This window comes from Pongo abelii, chromosome 11, assembly GCF_028885655.2.
Source record: "Pongo abelii isolate AG06213 chromosome 11, NHGRI_mPonAbe1-v2.0_pri, whole genome shotgun sequence".
Taxonomy (NCBI): domain Eukaryota; kingdom Metazoa; phylum Chordata; class Mammalia; order Primates; family Hominidae; genus Pongo; species Pongo abelii.
In genome coordinates, this window is record NC_071996.2 from 118,214,811 (window position 1) to 118,235,953 (window position 21,143).

Genomic DNA, 21,143 nt, shown 5'->3' on the forward strand with positions numbered 1-21,143 from the left:
TAAAAGGCACTCTGTAGGAAGTTCTTTATGTAGAACTAGACCTTCTGATTCTCATTCTGTAACTGTTAGACCAGTCCTGGGTGCCTGCTAATAACGTAATAGTCTGAAAAATCAACTGATACAAACATGTTATGGATCACTGGGATGGCTACCTTATAGCTGAGCGCCATCACACAATTTCATGCTGGGTCTATACCGTAGATCCTGTGTGCCTGTGGGTTCCATGTCTGAACCATGGATTGATTCACACAACCATGGATTGAAAATATTCCAAAAAAAACTGCAATAATACTAATAATACAAACTAAAAAAAATACAGTGTAACAACTATTTACATAGCATTTACATTGTATTAGGTAATATAAGTACTCTAGAGGTGATTCAAAGTATGTGGGAGAATGTGTGTAGATTATTAGCAAATACCATGTCATTTTATATAAGAGACATAAGCATCTGACGATTTTGGTGTCCACAGGGATCCATTAAGGGATGATTATATTTACTTTTTTTGTTCCAAGATTACACAATATAAATTTAAGAAATATGAGATGATAGACTATTAATACATGGTGTTGTTAGATGTCAGAAATATAAACTCCATAATCCTGACTCATGTCTGAAAACTCAGCTGCTTTACCTCCAGGAAGTCTTTCTGTGCTCCCAAGTTCCCCTAATGGGCTCTTCCTTTATACTCTCATGTTACCTGTCCTTGCTGTGCGATTTTGCCGCTAAACAGTGGGGAGAGGATGGGGTTAGTGTTTGGTTCTTTTAGATCTAATCACTATCTCTATTGTCTTGAAGGCAAGCGCTCCTTTCCCCCCATACCAGCATGCCTAGTATATAGTAGGCACTCAGCATTTGTTGAAATGAGTCTAGCTTCTGAAAGTGCTACATTCTGGCAGGAGGTGTGCTTTTAAAGAGGCACTTTCTCAGGGGCAACTCAGAAAATGTCAAATCTTTTAAACTGCTGCTTAGAAAAATCTGACTCTGGTGACATTAACCTTTAGAAGCCATGTTAGCATTTACTTGAAGGCCGTTTTGCAATGAACAACAGGCTACATCTAAGTCTAATAACTTGTAACCTAATAACACAGATTTAATAAAAGTATAAAATGGATTGAGAAATTATCAGAAACCATAAACTCCCAGATTATAACTGTATAGCAAGAAACATATTCTCTTGTTGATCTTCCACTTCCCGGTGATCTATGTTCACTTCATCATCCCTAGAATTCAGTCAGATTAGTTATAGCACTAATTCTTATGGCTTCCAGACAGAAATATTCTTCATCTGCCCAAATCCCGATGTTCACTTGTGGATCCAGGTTTCATTGCATCACCTGGTGAAAGCTTATTGAAAAAGTGACATTTTTGTTGAGAGATTTGCTTGTTTGAAAAAATGGAAAAAAATAGCAGGCTTTGAATAACAAGTAGAACAATCAAACTTAATCTGTGTCTATTAAGCCGTTATCTATACTCACCGCTTTGCTAAGCCATGGAGCCTATAAAAGAGGGACAAGACACCAAACTTTATGTAGCCCTATGGCACAATCATGTTGCAAAACATTTAATAACATTGTGAAGCAGACTGTAATTGTCGAAATGAGACGCAGTCAGACAGTTCTTCTGAAAGACATCTTCAGACATCTTCTGCTGAAAGAGGAAGATGTCAGCAGAGCTCTAAGGGAGTTAGCCCAAGGCAGATGCAAGACATAGATTGTTACCATAAGACAATGGACTTGGGTAGAAGACAGCCTTGGGGAACTCTGAGCAACCAAGGTAGCATGAGCACAATCAGAAGAGGGTGAAGAATAACTTACAAGGAGGAAATGAGAGAAGAGAGAGCTAGGAGGATACTAGAGAACTGTCTTTACTTCACAGTTACTCTTCATTTGGAACAAATATGTGTCCATTAGTATTACTCCTGTTACAGTTTACTATCATTTCTTATTTATTTATTGCTCAAGGAATTTTAGGTGGGTTATAAAAAATGTAGGCAATAAAATAGGCAACTACAACTACAACATAAAGAGTCTATCATTTCATAGAATAGAAGGAATAGAAGGAATTTTAGGAAGTCAAGACCAAGGAGCAAAATCAAACTGAAAAGTAGACATTTTAGGATTTTACACAATTATTATTTTAGAGCCACAGATCTGGGTCTGAGCTTCCTGGCAGTTAAAGAAAAAAAGAGACATCAGTATAATATTTTAATATTGTATTTGTTTAACCCAGGGATTCTTAAGCTGGGTCCATGTAATCCTTAACAGTTCATGAACACCCTTCAAGGGGCCCATGAATATCCTGAAATTTTATCCAAAATGTCACTTGTATCAAGTTGTTTTGAGGAAAGTATCCATAATTTCATCAGATTCTTGGAAAAGTGTGTGACCTAAGATGTTATGAACCACCAAAAAAATGGTGTTTAGTTTGCATAGCACTGTCACATAATTACATCATCTGAGGCCTGGGAAGATTAAGTCCAAGGTTAGAATTAAGAATCCAAGAGCCAAATTTGACCAGGTGGCATTTTCCAAATAATGGAACCACCAGTGTTTAAAAGTCTTGAAAAATGGAAACATCTGGCAGTATGGCACTCTCAATCCAACGTGATAATGACTGAAAGAGCTGAGAAATATCTGCTCCTGAACCAAGCAAGTGTCCTCTAGTTTAGTCCATGCTCAACACTCCCAATGGTTCCAGTACCTTTGCTCAGCTATTTCCTGACTGGCTGCTTTAGACATTTGTGTTTCAGAGTCCCAAATTAAGTAATTTGTGTAGAACTGATAACTGAAGCTAGGTTTTACTACAATCAGAATGAATTATTTTGTCTGAGTGATTCTCAAACTGTATGTCTTCCAGAAGCCTGCTGTTACAGGTTCACCATTGCTTTTTGCTACCATTTGTCTAATAATCAAGTGTTAGTAACACATCTCTAAATAGTTTATGATGCGTAGTTGCCTTTTTCTTGCCTCTTTCATGAGCATATGTACCCAAAATTTTGTATTTTATACATCTTTGCATTCATTCAGCAAGTGTTTCTTGACAATATACTATACTACTATATATTAAAAGTGCCAGGAACTTTTTAGATTTTATATATATATATGATTAAGGTCATGAGGTCAGTTGGTTGAATTTGAAAAATGATTGATTGGCCGGGCGCAGTGGCTCTTGCCTGTAATCCCAACACTTTGGGAGGCTGAGGCAGGCAGATCACTTGAGGTCAGGAGTTCGAGACCAGCCTGGCCAACATGGCAAAACCCCATTTCTACTAAAAATACAAAAATTAGCTGGGCGTGATGGTGTGCACCTGTAATTCCAGCCACTCAGGAGGCTGAAGCAGGAGAATCACTTGAACCCTGGAGATGGAGCTTGCAGTGAGCCGAAATCCCACCACTGCACTCCAGCCTGGGTGACAGAGTGAGACGTTGCCTCAAAAGTAAACAAATAAGTAAATAAGTAAATAAATAAATAAATAAATATAAATTTTAAAAAGAGAAAGAAGAAATGATTGATTATTCTTGAGGGTATCATTGTGAGAAAAACTCAGTGGCTTATTTGATTTGAGTTCACAGGGTGTTGCCTAGCCACGTAAGCAGCCATACTACTCTTGCCTAGTGTATATCAATTTAGTAGAAAATAAATTTACAGATTCTTTTATCTTTTTTCCTAGCGTAATTAGCTGCCTACTTTTCAAAATTATGTGATGACTTCAGGGGAAAAGAGATTCACAAGAACCAGTAACAGGAAAGCTCAAATAAACTTGGAAATCTTTAAACTTTCCATATGGGTAAGCAATGATCATTTTTAATCATCCAAATTCATAAGATTCAATCAAAGGAAAAATATAGTGTTTTGGTGATATGCAGGAAGTATGAAATGCATGCTACTAATGATTGAACAGTATATCTTTGATATGGCAGACAAATGTAGTTTTATTTGTTTTGTTTTTGACTTGAGGTGTGTCAATCTTAAATAATGAGAGTCAGAAAAGATTATTAAGAATAGCATTTATTACAGTGCAATGCTTAAGGATAGCCATCCAGGAGACACAACTCCAAACAAATGAGATCAGTGTTTTAAAGTGGGGAAGGTAAAGTTTCACTTATATAGGCAGAAAGAGAAATTTTAGCAGATTGCATGTTTCATATGAGACCAGTGCATATGTTACAGTGATTTGATTGGTTATAGATTGCTACATTCTAAGGAAGATTACTTTATTATTTCCTAAGGATGGGTGGACAGTGATCTGAGGGACTCTAATCTCTGGCACTCTTTGGTCATAATTATTTACAGGAAAAAAATGTCAGAAGTTGCAGCTGCATGCCATGTGACTCAGACTGCATAGCCACATCTCTCTCAAAGCTCAGAATAATTTAAAGTTCCAACAACCTTAAGTTTGAATTTCTTAATTTCACAGACTCTAGAGATCAGTGCAATTCAACTGTAAGAAATAATAAGTAAAACCTTTTCCCCTAATTAATTTAAAGATAATGGTGGATTTAATTCATTTTCATTGAAAAAGAAGAAATGAGTTATTTTAATAAATATTACATTTTAGCTCTTGGGGCAGAGAGAAAAAAATATTTTAAGTTATATAGACAAATAAAATGCTCCATAGTGCAAAAGTAAGAAAAACATAGAAGATTCCCACTGAGACAGAAGATTTTGAAAAAGATTACAAGAAAAATTATTGCAAGACATAGGTATTGTTTTATTCTTAAAGAAATATGCTTTCTTTATGAAACTAATCTGAAACTGTCTGTAAATCTACATGGAAGTATACTGAATGCAGCAACTTAGAGAGATCCAGGCATTATGAATAAAGGGTCTCCAGATTTGCCTTGAATGCCAATGGATGTTAAGTTGGTAAAACTTAACTAATAATAGCACTAGCATTTATGTAATACTTTATAGACATTTTCAGATACATTATCTCGTTTAGTTTCCAAAGTAATTGTTGGGAAAATCAGAATACAGGCAGCATTATTTTACTGATAGAGAGAGGTTGGGGCAGGCCCAAAGTCACTTAATATTAAACTGCAATAAGTAAAATCCTTCTTCCTGCAGCTTAACATCACTTTATTTGGGAACAAAGTCTCTCATTCCACCAGAGTATCTTGGCTTAGCCTGAATACCCCAGGAGACTTAACACATTGATTTACATTTGCACTAAGATGGAAATGAGCAATTAATGATCCTTTTCTGTAGGAAGACTTTGGGAAAGGGTAATGGAAAGGGTCAGGAGCCCACATCCCTTGAAAAGCTGGACGCCTTTAAGAAGAGGAGGTTGCAGGAAGGAAGTAGGAACCCCTGAAGGGAAATCTCTCTTTATTTGCAGGTCTTGGGAGGCCACTCTCTCCTTAATTTAAGCTATGGTAGTGAATATCATATATGAAAGTATATTTATGTTCTTGAAATCTTTAATCTGTGTTGATTCTTTGAAATAATGAATTAAGGCATAGTTTAAATTTGCTAAGTGATGTTTAACCTAAGATGTGAAGAGTAGGAGGTAGCCAGTTAAAGAGGAGGGGGAAGCAGCATATTCCAGGAAGAAGCAGCAGTATACGCCAAGGCCAGAGGCAAGAGATGGTATGGTCCATTTTATTACTATGTTCCAGAATAATCCACTGAAATAGGAATTTGTGTTTTGTTTGCACAGCTTGGGCGTATGAGAAACACAACAGGTATTTATTTTTCTCTCTCATACCCCTTTGTCTCAGTTCAGCTTTAGGGTGAATGGAGATCTGGGGCTTGTCTTACAGAGTTAAGAAAAGTTTGTAAAAGAACACAGTCCAGCAAAGGAGATGGGCTTTAGGACTCTAAGATCAGGAACCAGACATGACAAAAACTGAAAAAGGCTCCAGACCTTGAAGGGTTGGTGATTAGAGGTTCTGGAAGCAGCAAATTTGTACTCCATCTCCTCATGGCATCCCAGGGAGGTGTCAGGGGCTCCAAGAAGAATGACTGGACCCAACTACCAAAGCTGCCACCCTCCAAAAGGATGTCAGTGCATGAGCGTGTTACCGGCACAGGGGAAGCAAACTTACCTCTACCCATCTTGAGGTTTTCTTTTTTTTTTTGAGACACTGTCTCTCTGTCACCCAGACTGGAGTGCAGTGGTGCGATCTCGGCTCATTGCAACCTCCACCTCTCAGGTTCAAGCAATTCTCCTGTTTCAGCCTCCTGGAGTAGCTAGGACTACAGGCACATGCCACCACGCCTGGCTAATTTTTGTATTTTTTTTAGTAGAGACGGAGTTTCACCATGGTCAAGCTGGTGTTGAACTCCTGACCTTTGGTGATCCACCTGCCTCGGCGTCCCAAAGTGCTGGGATTACAGGTGTGAGCCACCATGCCTGGCCACCCATCGTGGGTTTTTAGCTGAGACTCATTAACCAAAGGACAGATTAAGAAGAGAAAAACAGTTTATTATAATGCATGCAATGCACATCACACAGGAGAAACCTCAACAGAGTAACTCAAATCAGTGGCTTAGAACTCTGGCTGATATACCATCTTCAAACAAAGAACAACAAATTTGTCAAGAAATGACAGGACAAAGAAAAGTGGTTTTAGGCTTCCAAGGGTGGCAAACAGTAGGAAGGTAAAAATATGTGAGGAAATGAATGAAGTAAGGTTTGTTTGCAGATTTCTCTGGTGTTATCTCTAGGCTGGTTTAAGTGTCTAGAGCTGTTTCTGGTAAAGGAGAATTTATATCTTTCCTTTAGGCAGGAAAGGGGGAGGGTAGAGAGAGCTTTTCCTGCATTTGCTGCTGCTTAATTACCTTCAGCTCAAAATAATTTTTATGTAAATTAGGCATATTTTGGGGTGACATATTCTGGTTTCCTTCACCAGCAAAGCCTCCTTCCAAAGGAAATTAAGACTTCGAATATAAGCTGTGCCCTGGGTAGGCCAAAGGTAAGAAGACCCAGTGAATCTAAGAAAGATGGAGATGGGATTGAGGGGGGATATATGTTTTGTTTTTCTTAGAAGCGTGCAATTGCTATAAATACTCATGTCTTCGTCCATTTGTGTTGCTATAAAAGAATACCTGAAGCTGGTACCTTGTAAAGAAAGGAGGTTTATTTGACTCATGGTTCTTCAGGCTGTACAAAAATCATGGCACCAGCATCTTCTTCTGGTGAGGGCTTCTGGCCGCTTCTGCTTATGGTGTGTAGAGATCACATGTCAAGAGAGGAAGTGAGATAGAGAAGAGGAGGTGCCAGGCTCTTTTCAACAATCAGTTCTTGCGAGAACTGAGAGTGAAAACTCACTTACTCACTCAAGAACAGCACCAACCCATTCATGAGAAATCTGTGCCCATGATCCAGACACTTTCCATCAGGCCCCAGCTCCAGCATTGAGGATCAAATTTCAACATGACACTTTTAACAAACTTTGTCCAAACTATAGCATTTCTCCCCTGGGCCCCCAAATCTTATATCCTTCCCACATTGCAATCATTCTGTCCCAATGGTTCCCACAAGTGTTAACATGTTCCAGTACCAACCCAAAAGTCCAAAATCTCTTCTGAGACTCAAAGCAAGCTGTAAGTCTGTAAAATCAGAATCAAGTTACATACTCTCAAGATACAATAGTGCAACAGACATTGGGTAAACATTCCCTTTCCAAAAGGGATAATTTGACCAAAAGAAAGGGGTAACAGGCCCCAGGCAAGTCTGAAACCCAGCAGGGCAGACATTAAATCTTAAAGACCCAAAATAATCTCTGACTTCATGTCCCATAGCCACACTAGTTCATTGGGTGGGCTCCCAAGGCCTTAGGCAGCCCTGGCCCAATGGCTTTGCTGGGCATAATCCATGTGGCCACTCTTGCTGGTTAGAATCCAATGCCTGTGGCTTTTCCAGGCTAAGATTGCAGGCTACTGGTGGCTCTACCATTCTGGAACCTGGAGGGCAGCAGTACTGGTCCCACACTGCCCTAGTAGAGGCCCTCTGCAATGGCTCTGCCCCTGTGGCAGACTTCTGCCTGGGCACCTAGGCTATCTGATAGGTCCTATGAAATTGAGGTAGAAGCTGCCAAACCTCCACTACTCTTAAATTTTGCATACCTGCAGACTTAATATCACATGTAAGCTTCCAAGGCTTATGGCTTGCACTGTCTGGAGTGGCAGCTAGAGCAGTATCTGGGGCCCTTTCAACCATGGCTAGAGTCAGAGTAGCTGGCATGCAGGGAGCAGCAACCTAAGGTGGCATCTGGCAGTGGTGCCCCAGATGTGTACCCCAAACAATTCTGTCCTCCTAGGCCTCTGGGCCTGTGATGGGAGGGGCTGCCTCAAATATTTCTGAAGTGGCTTTTGGGCCTTTTTCCCACTGATTTGACTAGAAGCACCCAGCTACCTTTTATCTGTGCTGATCTCTCTAGCAAGTGGTTGCTCGTTAACACCCTTGGATTCTTCTCTTGAAAATGCTCCTTTTGTTCTCTACCACATGGCAAGACTGCAAATTTTTCAAATTTTTATGCTCTGCTTCTCGTTTAATTATAAATTCAAACTCCATGTCATTCCTTTTCTTCCACATCTGATCATAAGCTGTTGAAAGCAGCCACATCACTTCTTAAACACTTTGCTGCTTAGAAAACCTCTTCTGCTGGATACTGTAGATTGCCACTCTAGGGCATGCATGCAATGCATCCAAATTATTTGCTATAACGTAACAAAGGTGACCTTTGCTCCAGTTCTTAACAGTTTCTACATTTCCACCTGAGACCTCATCAGCACAGCCTTAACTGTTTATATGTCTTTCAGCATTTTGGTCACAACCACTTAACCAGTGTCTAAGAAGTTCCAAACTTTTTCTTATCTTTCTATTTCTTCTGAGCCCTCCAACCTTTTCCAACCTCTGCTCATTACCCAGTTCCAAAGCCTCTTCCACATTTTCAGGTGTCTTTATAGCAACACCCGACTCCTGGGACCAAATTTATGTCTCAGTACAGCTGTGTTACTATAAAGGAATATCTAAGGCTGGGTACATTATAAATAAAAAAGGTTTATTTGGCTTGTGATTCTTAAGGCTGTACAAGAAGTATGGTTCCAGTATCTCCTTCTGGTGTGGGCTTCAGGCTGCTTCTGCTCATGGTATGTACAGATTGTATGGCAAGAGAGGAAGCAAGAGATAGGAGGAGGTACCAGGCTCTTTTCAACATCCTATTCTTGTGGGAACTAAGAATGAGAACTCACTTACTCCCCCAAGAATGGCACTAAGCCATTCATGAGAGATCTCCCCCTACAATCCAGACACCTCCTATCAGGACCCAGCTCCAACACTAAGGATCAGATTTTAACATGAGACTTGGCAGAGTCAAGCAAAGCATATCCAAACTGTAGCAGCTCACTTTGGAGATGTCAGTTGCTTAGCTTAGACTCAGAGATCCTAAGACTCTGAGGTCTGGTCCAGGCCTTTAGAATGTGAATGGCTCATACTTACTCTCCTCTCCAGAATTTGTGGGATTTCCGAAGGTTTCAGGATTATTATTTCCTACACATTTACACATTTAGAATTAGAAGTATAGGCCAAATGTGGTGGCTCATACCTTTAATCCCAGCACTTTGGGAGGCTGAGGTGGGAGGATCACTTTAACCCAGGAGTTTGAGAGCAGTCTGGGTGATATGGTTTGGCTCTGTGTCCCAACCCAAATCTCATCTCTAATTGTAATCCCCATGTGTTGGGGAAGGGGCATGATGGGAGGTATTTGAATCATGGGAGTGGGCCTTCCCCTTGCTGTTCTTGTGATAGTGAGTTGTCACAATATCTGGTTGTTTGAAAGTGTGTGGCACTTCACCATTTATTCTCTCTCTCTCCTGCTTCACCATGGGAAGATGTGCCTTGCTTTTCCTTCGCCTTCCACCATAATCATAAGTTTCCTGAGGCCTCCCAGTTATGCTTCCTGTTAAGCCTGCAGAACTGTGAGTCAGTTAAACCTCGTTTCTTCATAAATAACCCAGTCACAGGTAGTTCTTTATAGCAGTGTGAAAATGGACTAATACACTGGGCAACATAGCAAGAACTTGTCTCTGTTTAAAAAATGAGCCAGGCCTGGTGGTGCATGCCTATAAGACCCGGCTACTCAGACTGAGGCAGGAGGATCCCTTTAGCCCAGAAGTTTGAGACTGCAGTGAGCTATGATCACATAACTGCACTTCAGCCTGGGCAAAAGAGCAAGATCCTGCCTCAAAAAAAAAAAAAAGAAGAAGGAGAAGGAAAGAAAAAGAAAAAGATTAGAAAAATCCATGCTCACAATGATTTGATAAGTTCCATATTTTTTATAGTCACAAGTAACAGAGACCCATGTAAAGATAGGCCATACAAAGGTAAAACCTGATAGAGTTCAGGAAATACTACCCCTAAACATGACACCTTAGCATTTGAGAAATCAGCAGAAGGAAAATCACCTTTACCTTCCACTCTCCCTTCTCTGCTGAAGCAGGTCATAAAACCTGGAAAAGTCACCCTCTGACCTTCTTTCACTATTCTCCACTGCAGCAGATCATAAGACCTTCATTTCTCAGGTACCCTTTCTATACCTAGAGCAAAGGAACATATTTACCTCTGAAGCACAGACATCCAGAAAAGAATCTGTACAAACAGCCTTTGCTAAGTTCTCCCCAGTTTATTACCATTAGATCATACCTGTTTTTGTTCCAGTCATATTTGCCTATGACGGTACACTCATCATCAAACCTAAGCATAAAAATACACGTTTACCTGTTTCTTTGAGTCTTCATTTCCTTACAAAGTTTCCTGTGTCACATAAAACTTATATTAAATCATTTGTGTGTTTTTCTCTTCTTAATGTGTCTTATGTTATAGGACCCTCAGCCATGAACCTAGCAATGGATGAGGAAAAGAAATCTTTTCTCCCCCTAAACATTTATCATGTAAAATAAAAACAAGAGGTAACACTCATATGCAGAGGACAAGCTCTTTTCCAAGTACCATCCTAAGTGATTTAGCTAGATTAAGTTCCATGATCTTTTTAACAATCCTATAGGTAGATGCTATTTTTATAACAAGTATGACTGTTAGCAAGAGAAGGATAGTGGATGAAGAAATGCAAACACTGATTAGGCAACATTTTCCATCAGGAGAGAAAATGACACTGAGCACTGGTGAAGTAGCTAAAGGTAATTGCTAGACCCAAATCAAATGCTATCATAAGAGAAGAAAAAAATCTATTATTTGTACCAAAGTTAAAACTAGCCACAGAACAACTTTTTGCCAGAGACAGAATAGATGAAATGGACTTATTTTTGCCCCCTACCTTTCTGGGAGTCAGTTGCTTTTTGTGTATAAGGCTTTTTTGGCATTATCTCTCTTGGGCTCTCATTGAACAGTTAGGGCTTACTGACAGATGAATTTCAGCATTATTGTCAGGTGGCTGTACCAGCCTGAACTCAGCCATCATTTGGTCCTCCCGTTGATTATAACAAGCCAAAACACTGTGCAGTTGGAAATTTTAGGTACTGTTGTTCAATAGAATCTACTGTCTATTTTACAGCAAAATTATCACAAAAAGCATTCAGTAAATTAACTAGTTTGACTGCCAGGAGATTCTAGTATTATTGTATTTTTCCCACCAGGGCACCCAGGGGAGTTTGCTCTTCTGTAATACTATTATTGTAATCATATTATTTCCGATGTTTTATTGCCAATGTCATGGCTGACCCTTGGCAAAATTGCAAAGTATCCAAAGTTCATTTTAAGAGTTCTTTTCATGCATACCTTCCCCCATCTTTTTGAGAAAGGCTGCATTGTATTCAGCCTCAGGAATGCTCAGATATTCATTGAACATCATTGGAATTAATGAAGTGTACTTCATAATATCGTTGAACACCAAAAAACATGTCCCCAGGCTTCAGCTGATCTTCCCATCACTAAATCCACTCATAAATTCCCAGTCTTTATTTGATCTGACATATCAGCAAACATTTGATACATGTGATCACATCCTTTTTTATATACTGTATTTTTTGGTCCCATTAGCCTCCTGGATATCCCATTTCCTGGGTTTTCTTCCTATCTCACTGATAGAATTTTTAAAATCTCGTTTGTCTGTTCCTCCCCTTCTTTCCGGCTTTTAACATTGGAGGGGTCCAGTGCTCAGGCATTGGTCCTCTTCTCTTTCTCTCTACATTTACTTTTTGGGTGATCTCATTTGGTCTCATTGCTTGAAATATCATCATATGCCAATGAGTCCCAAATTTATATCTCCTGTGTGGGCCTTCCTCCTGAGCATTAGACTCATGCACCCAGACTGCCTACTTATAAGCTTGTCTTGAATATTTACTAGGTATCTCAAGCTTAAGCTGACCAAAATTGAACTCCGTATCTTCCCCAGAAAATCTGTTCTTCCTGAAGTCTTTTTCCATCTCACTTGAAAGAAACTTGATCATTCCAGTTAATTCAGGCAAAAGCTTTGGAGACATCCTGGACTCCATCTTTCTCTCATCACACATCCAACTTCACACCTCTAACTTCAAAATACATCCAAAATTCAATCACACTTGACCACATCCAATTACCTCCAGTGTGTTAAAAGACAAATCTTGGGCACGTTAAAATTTTTAAAATTTATTTGAACAGACGACAGTTCACGAATGGGGCAGCTCAAGACTGCAAGCAATTTGGGGCTCCAACAAATGGGCATAAGGGGAAGGCTTTTAAAGGGTAGACGAGGCCGGGTGCGGTGGCTCACACCTGTAATCCCAGCACTTTAGGAGGCTGAGGTGGGAGGATCGCAAGTTCAAGAGATCGAGACCATCTTGGCCAACATGGTGAAACCCTGTCTGTACTAAAAATACAAAATTTAGCCAGGCGTGGTGGCATGTGCTGGTAGTCCCAGCTACTCTGGAGCCTGGGGCAGGAGAATCACTTGAACTTGGGAGGCGGAGGTTGCAGTGTGCCCAGATAGTGCCACTAAACTCCAATCTGGTGACAGAGCAGGACTCCGTCTCAAAAAAAAAAAAAGGTAAATGAGGAAGCAGGGTAAAAAAATTGATTGGTTAAAGTGATCTAGTTAGAAGTTAGTTAGCTGGTTTCAGTTGGTTATGCATAAGTAATAGAATGTTCTTCTTATATATATATATATATATATCATATATACATATGTATATATGTATAAGTAATAGAATGTTCTAATGAGGACTTAGACTCATTATACCCATGGTGAGATAGACTTGAGATAGGACACCCATTTGTTACCTTGCCTCCGTACAGCCACACTCTAACAGGGGCCATCATGACCTTATGTGTCCTCCTAATATCAGTGTCATCTTTTTCTCTATTTTCAGAAGCCCTTGAAAGATCTGTATTATCCTTTCTCCAGTGTATAGTTAATAAGATGAAAGGCCCAAGGTTCTTTTGATTAAGATTAGATGTTAGTTGACAGTTTCAGATTGGTTAAGAGTGTTTACACTGAAGTAGGTTTTGGTTTGCTTAAGTGGGAATCCATGGTGCTGGAGCTGCCTCAGTCTAATGGCCTCCCAATTTCTTATTGGTGCTTCCACCTTCATTCATACATCATCATCTCCTGCCTGGATTATTGCAATAACTTGGTAAATATTTTCCTTGTTTTTACCTTTATCCACTCTCTTGGTTTAGGTTCCTCCAATAGCAGATCCTGAACAAGGATTTCAGTGTAACTTATTTAGGAGGTGATCTCAGGGACCATTGTAGAGAGTAGTGCAGAGATAGGAGTAAGGAGAAAAGCCCATTAAAGATTTAGTGTTAATGAGGTAGTTACTATTGTAGACAGCCAGGCTCGATCTTGCTAGGGAACCTCTGAGAGACTGAGTAGAACATGTCTCTGAATTGTGACACCAAGGGGCACAAGAAACTTGAGACAGGGAACCCAACTGATAGAATATCTCCCATATCTAAAGAGAACTAAAGCACTGTGCCTTTTTCTTTAATATAGGAGGTGCATGGTGTAATAACTTGTCCTTTACATTGAAGGAATGTCCTAGCTTGCCTCAAAACATGGACTATAAAAATGTCACTAATGTTCTGCAGCCAATTAAGCCAACTGAGTTCCTTTCCTCGTGGGGGCCCAGTGTGCAATGGCTGCACACAGCAGCTTCCTTGGTAGTGTACACAGCCTGTTGGTTGTGTGGATTGCTCTAAGGGACCTTGGAGACAGGCCTTTCCGATGGATGTTCATGTTTCTGACCTTGCGCTACCCCAGTGTAGGCTCCAAACAGGCACGCGAGGTGCCTTTGGAAAGCCCCAGGGCACTGTGGCCAGGGTTCACATTGGCCAAGTTATCATGTCCATCTGCACCAAGCTGCAGAACAAGGAGCATGTGATTGAGGCCCTGTGCAGGGCCAAGTTCAAGTTTCCTGGCCGCCAGAAGATCCACATCTCAAAGAAGTGGGGCTTCACCAAGTTCAATGCTGATGAATTTGAAGACATGGTGGCTGAGAAGTGGCTCATCCCAGATGGCTGTGGGGTCAAGTACATCCCCAATCATGGCTCTCTGGACAAGTGGCGGGCCCTGAACTCATGAGGGCTTCCAATGTGCTGCCCCCCTCTTAATACTCACCAATAAATTCTACTTCCTGTCCAAAAAAAATGTCAGTAATGTACCCTAAATTTTCTTTTTTGTTTTTATTTTTTATTTATTTATTTTTATTTTTTTGAGTTGGTGTCCTCGCTCTTTTGCCCAGGCTAGAGTGAAGTAGCATGATCTCGGCTTACTGCAACCTCCACCCCCCAGGTTCACCCTATGATTCTCCTGCCTCAGCCTCCTGAGTAGCTGGGATTACAGGTGCCCACCACCATGCCTGGCTAATTTTTATATTTTTAGTAGAGACTAAATTGTCTATGGTTTATCCACTTTTCAGTTCACATATGGCTTGTCAGAACATCTGGAGCATTTGCTACTTCATGCTCACTAGTTTGATTAACATAATGTCGTTTAACTCATGGACCAGCAGATTCTGTGGTGTCCCTTTAGACTCTATTGCAACGGAAAGCAGCAGAGTTAACATAGACCTGGGGCAACTCTCTGAACTTGCACTGCTGTCCAACCAGGTAAATGCTAAGGGCTTTCATTCCTTTCTCCTGATAACAACTTTAAAAAATTCATTTTCCAGTTTAATAGCAGCTGTGTTGATTTGTTCTATTAGCAGTACAACATACAACATAGCAGCTATGGTTAACACTACCACTTGGTCAATTTTATGGTAGTCCACTATTGTTTGCTGTGATCACCCTGATTTTTGTAGGGGCCATATCAGTGAATTAAATGGGAATATGATGGGAGCCATAATTCATCAATCTTTTAGACTTTGAAGATGGCACAAGTCTCTGCCATTCCAACTGACCTATAGATTGCTTTTGATTTATTATTTTGGCCAGGTTGCAATGGTGATTTCAGAAACTTCCGCTTGGCTTTTTCTATCACTGTGGCACTTATCTAGCCGGCCAAGGAACTAATGTGAGGCTTCTGCCAGCTACTAGGAATATCCAATTTTGCATTTATAACTAGGAAAATATTCATCTGGAAGGTCTTAGACTCATTAGACCCACTTTGAGATAGACTTGAGATAGGACACCCATTTGTCACCTTGCCTCCATAGAGCCACACTCTTAACAGGGGCCATCATGACCTTATGTGTCCTCCTAATATCAGTGTCATCTTTTTCTCTATTTTCAGAAGCCCTTGAAAGATCTGTATTATCTTTTCTCCAGTGTACGGTTAATAAGATGAAAGGCCCAAGGTTCTTTTGATTAAGGATTAGTGAAATATTTATTTCATATACTTGCTATAGCATTGCAAAGACCTTTTGAAGGGGAAGCTGACCTCTTCTTTCTCAATTGATGAGCCGTATGACTAAGAATTGGCTCAGATCTAGACAGCAGATAAGGGAGCATGATTTTCCATTGCAATGGCCATTGCAGTGGCCGACACCAACCATTTGCTTTCCAGCTCTTGATTATTTATGTTTATACAAATCAAGGAATAACCTTTATCAGTTGCGAATTTATTTAACCCCAAGGAGCACCCTGGTCAATTTGCCATTACCACAGACCCCTGTGGGTGAAGTTTCCTTGGTGACATTATGGACTGTGTCTGTTATAGTAATTATGTCAGCCTTACCTCTGATAGTTAAGGGGTGCCACCTGGCCTCTGTTATTTCAGAATCTTATAACATCTCCATTATCACTAGGAAGCTCAACTTTATAGCCATCTCCTCTCCTATCAACCCTGGTCTAGAGATGACATCTATCATCATTCATTTTTAAATGATGCCAGCACTCCCTCATTAGTGCATTCCTTGTAGTTTTAGGGGAGTGCCTACCCAGGTCCTTCCAGGTAAGAATCAGCTAGTGTGTTCTCAGGTCTTATGAAATGAGCCCATGTCTTTAAGACCCCTTCCTCAATACTCTGCCAAGGCAGTGCTGGCATCTTCACTATAGACCATCCTTATTTCCAGGCTTCAAGGAGCCAGCCAGCAGCGTATTAGAACTGACTCCAGGCAACCTTGTCAAGGTATTATCATCTAAGTCTCAGGAGACTGTCTGTCCCAACTCAACCCACATTCCCCATTCAACACTCTCAGCATATATATATATATATATATATATCACATATACTCTGCTGGTTCTTGCTAATATCCACTAGCCAGGTTCTGAGACTTTGGGGGTAAATTATCTATTTACTTAAATAACAGGGACAGTAATTCCCCACTTGAACCATGCTGAGACCTGACCCCAGTCATTTGTCTAAAAGCAATGAGAGGAGGTGAAAGGAGATCTTGAAGAGGGCAAGCATTGTTTTGTGGAGCCCCAGGAGAGATTTTTCAGTGGTCCTCAGGCAATGGGATGCAACAGGGAGAGGATTGCCTATGCCAGCCAGAGATGCTGAAGAGTTAATGCCAATAGTATTAATACAATTCTCAGCAAATAAGGGAAGGGTTGCTTGGGACTCACCTCTTAATGGCACAATTCTGAGATGTATTGTACACATTCTCTCAGAAAGGCCACAGCAACACTGAACTCTGTTTTCTGAAAATGGTTACCAGTTGATAATGGTGCTGAATAAGCGATATACATATGCATGGCATTCCAGGCACCTGTGCTAAGCATTTTCTAAGAATCACTCCTTTTGTTCTCCCAAGGAAGGAAGGAAAGTCAATAAAAAGTATATTACCACCAGATATTTGCTCCTAAACACAGAAAATGAAGAGGATTTTCTTTTTTTTTTTGAGATGGAGTCTCACTCTGTCACCCAGGCAGAAATGCAAGCTCCACCTCCCAGGTTCACGCCATTCTCCTGCCTCAGCCTCCCGAGTAGCTGGGACCACAGGCGCCCGCCACCATACCCAGCTAATTTTTTTTTTTTTAATTTTTAGTAGAGACGGGGTTTCACCGTGTTAGCCAGGATGGTCTCGATCTCCTGACCTCGTGATCTGCCTGCCTGAGCCTCCCAAAGTGCTGGGATTACAGGCGTGAGCCACCATGCCTAGCCTGAAGATGATTTTCAAAATGGCTTTGGATTTATTTACATTTATTTTTGAAAATAGTATTCATAATCTTGTTTTTACTTTTAATTTGAAGATTTAAGCTAGTCTGTAATCCCTTAAAGTGCTGGGTTCTATGAATCTTTGTCTGTGCAACAGCTAGCCCTTAACCTGGTTCATTGTTGGTTTGAGGAACAAGATGTGGGAAGGTAGATGTTAGAAAGGCAAGATCATTTATTTCAAGTTATATGTGGAATTTTAAAATATTTTAATTGACCACATTAAAATTCTATTATAAATAAAATACATATTTTATGTACTAGTATTTGAAAAATTATCAATTCAAAAATATTTATTGATGATCTGCTATTTGTCCCAAAATGTGATACAAAATATTAATTAGATACAAAATATTAATTCTTAATAATCTATGTCAGTGGAAGTTTCCAAGGTAGTTAATTCTATTTCTTTCTTTATTTGTTTGCCTTCATAGCATCATTCTAATAGGGAAATGATCCATTCTCAAGAGATTTGCAACAGGATTTTTCTAGAGAAATGTCTCCATATCTGTGATAGAAGTTCCAGAAATTATGAAACAAAAATAGGCTACTGAGAATTTTAGTTTTTGTTGTTGCATGTTCATACATTGTATTTTACCAGATGGTTGTCCCTCATGGGACACCATTGAGTTATACAGGAGAGCATTGATATTTTCTACCTCTGTTCTCCATTAGCTGCAAAAACGTTCCCCTTCACAGACTCCATGAGGGGAAAGATACCATGGAAAGAGACTGCATATTATTTCACTTTTCCTTCTTGGACTCTGAAAGTCAAACTTTAGCAAAGTAAACTTACCAAAGACATAGTTAAGATAAATGAATATGTACAAAGCAAATCGGAAAAGGGTGGAAGATTGCTCATCAAATGCTTTAAAAGAAGTCCTAGCTATAATTTGTTTCTTGGCCTTGGATGGCCTCTCAGGAAGTGGTGTGTTGGAGCCAGTTCTTACCTGCTCTTGCTGATCACATGCATCTCTTCCCAGCTCTTCATTTGGTGACATCAAAATTAGTAGCTTGAAATTAGCCATAGGTGAGAAGTATTTACACCATGGAGATCTAGCAAATGTTTCAAACTCTGACCTTTTTTTCCAGTTCTCGGACATTTACTAGCACACCACTGAGACCCATTATTTACCAAGTATGAGTGGTTTTGGTCCCTTGAAACCAAAAAACTTACTGACAAGAATCAGAGTTCTAGTTACTTATCACTTGGCCAAGTTACTTATTCTCTGCAAAGCCCATTTCCTCATCTGCAAAAGAGAAAGGATGATACCACTCTATTTACTCATCTACATTATTTTATTGTGAAAAACTCAGAATATAATAATTTTATGAGAATATTTTAAAGCTATAAGGCACCCTATAAACAAATGATGAAACAGGGATTGATGGCTGTATTTCTGAAGCATTGTATTTCTCATGGGGTATATTAGCCTTGCCTCTTTAGAGAAACAGAACTAATAGGATATATATATATATATGTATTTATTGTGAAAAATTGGCTTATGTGGTTATGGAATCTGAGAGGTCCTATAACCTGCCATCTGCAAGCTGGAGGCCCAGGAAAGCTGGTGGTGTAGTTCCAGTCTAAGCCTTGGGGTCTGAGAACCAGGGACCCAATGGTGTTAGTCTCAGTTCAAATTTGAAACGCTGGAAAAGAAGGAATGCTGATGTCTAAGGGCAAGAGGAAACAGATATTCCAGCTCAAGCACAGAGTGAATTCTTTCTTCCTCCACTAATTTGTTCTAGTTGGTCTGTCAAGGGATTGGATGATGCCTACTGGCATTGGTAAGGGCAATTTTCTTTACTCAGTTGACTGATTCAAATGCTCATCTCTTCCAGAAACACCCTTACAGACACACCCAGAAAAATATTTTAACAGCTATCTGGACACCCCTTAGAGAAGTCAAGTTGACACATAAAATTAACCATCACATGGGGTAACTCAATTACCTGGCAGACAACTTGTTCTGAGTTCCTCCCACAAACAAAAAAACAGAACAACTGCCATGAAGGCATTAATTGGAAATGTAAGATTTAACGTTGATTTTATAACAGAGCTGGAGGAGTTTTACTTTATATGTCACTTAGCTAACAATTCAATAATACTGTCTTAGAAGTTTGTCTTTTCCCCAAAGCCTGTTAGATTGGGCTCTTCTTTATGGAAATTTGCCTCTCTTAGCTTCTAAGCTCTTCCCCTCTCTTCATATTATTCAAATTAGCTTTTTACCAATAAAACTTGGAGGCCAACAGGAAGCTTCTTTGGACTTTACTACTGACATCTCTCTAACAAATCTGTGTCTTTTCTTGTGATGGGATTCTCCTAACAGCTACTGAAAAACATGTTCTCTAGTTACTATATGTTCCCTTGAGAAAATATTGGCCATCCTGACAAATTAATTATACTAACTCTCTCCCTTTAGGTCGAATGAATGGAAGAAAAACACAAGGCTTATATGTGGTTCTCAAGTCTTATTCAACTCAGGGCTCAGCCACTCCTCCTAAGATGGGCAGATATGTAGATACAGGAAATATTTTCACCTCTTTTTGTTGGGCGTCTTCCCCACCATGATCCTTCCCAGTCTGGAGAATATGGAATGGATAATAAGTTTTTATTGGTTCATCACAGGTATCCTGGGACACAAATTGTCTAGGAGAGTAGGTGCAAAGCCTAGGCTGGATCTTCAATTGCCCCACACCCAGGACTCTTGTCTCCATGATCTCCTCCTTAATCCCTATTTCCGTTGTCTCTGAGGTTCATGATCTTCTTATACCAGCTCCTCCCTCAATTTCTGGAAGACTAGGGTAGAGTTTGCCTCACAGATATGCTCTACTTTGAGATGCCTGTCCTTCCCATGGTAGAAACAAATCCTGATGTTACTTTCAACAGAGTCCTCAGTATTCCTTCATTTCTCTTTTTTTTTTTTCGAGATGGAATTTCGCTGTCTTGCCCAGGCTGGAGTCGCAGTGGTGCAATCTCAGCTCGCTGCAAGCTCCGCCTCCTGGGTTCACACCATTCTTCTGCCTTAGCCTCCCAAGTGACTGAGACTATAGGTGCCCACCACCACGCCCAGCTAATTTTTTTGTATTTTTTTAGTAGAGACGGGGTTTCACTGTGTTAGCCAGAATGGTCTTGATCTCCTGACCTCGTGATCTGCCCGTCTTGGCCTCCCAAAGTGCTGGGATTATTTTTCTTGGAAAACCAGGTATTTGTGTCTCCCTAAAATTCATAATTTGGTATCCTAACCTCTTATTTGATGATATTAGGACATGGAGCCTTTGGGAGGTAATTAGTCATGAATGGGACTAGTGCTTTTAAGAGAAGAGATATGAGAGCTTATTCTCTGCTCTTCAACATGTGAGGACACAGCAGGAAGATGGCCATTTGCAAACCAGGAAGCAAACCCTCACTAGAACCGAATCTTTCAGCACCTTGACCTTGGACTTTTCAGCCTTCAACACTGTGGGGAATAAATGTTCGTTGTTTAAGCTACCCAGTCTATGATAATTTGTTATAGCAACACAAGCTAAGATACCAGGAAACTGGTTCTTAGTGGTTACCTATCCTGTCAGTGAATAGCCAGGACTACACTACTT

General features: G+C 40.1%; 1 protein-coding gene, 1 long non-coding RNA gene and 1 other non-coding gene across 6 annotated transcripts in view; all 3 read left to right on the forward strand.

Moving 5' to 3' along the window:
- LOC112132325 (uncharacterized) overlaps positions 1 to 21,143 on the forward strand; it is a 229,652-nt gene that overhangs the window by 20,269 nt on the left and 188,240 nt on the right. For all 4 annotated transcript variants that reach the window (XR_008522982.1, XR_002914139.3, XR_008522983.2 and 1 more), the window contains exon 2: positions 3,677 to 3,793. This is a non-coding gene — a long non-coding RNA (uncharacterized LOC112132325). The remainder of the gene's footprint in view (positions 1 to 3,676; positions 3,794 to 21,143) is intronic.
- LOC129058119 (large ribosomal subunit protein uL16-like) lies at positions 14,028 to 14,613 on the forward strand. Its single transcript, XM_054549803.2, has one exon. The coding sequence runs from the start codon at positions 14,172 to 14,174 to the stop codon at positions 14,526 to 14,528; it is 357 nt and encodes a 118-aa protein (XP_054405778.1). The 5' UTR covers positions 14,028 to 14,171; the 3' UTR covers positions 14,529 to 14,613.
- Positions 14,030 to 14,164, forward strand: LOC112132467 (small nucleolar RNA SNORA70). Its single transcript, XR_002914233.1, has one exon. It is a non-coding gene; the product is annotated as a small nucleolar RNA SNORA70 (small nucleolar RNA).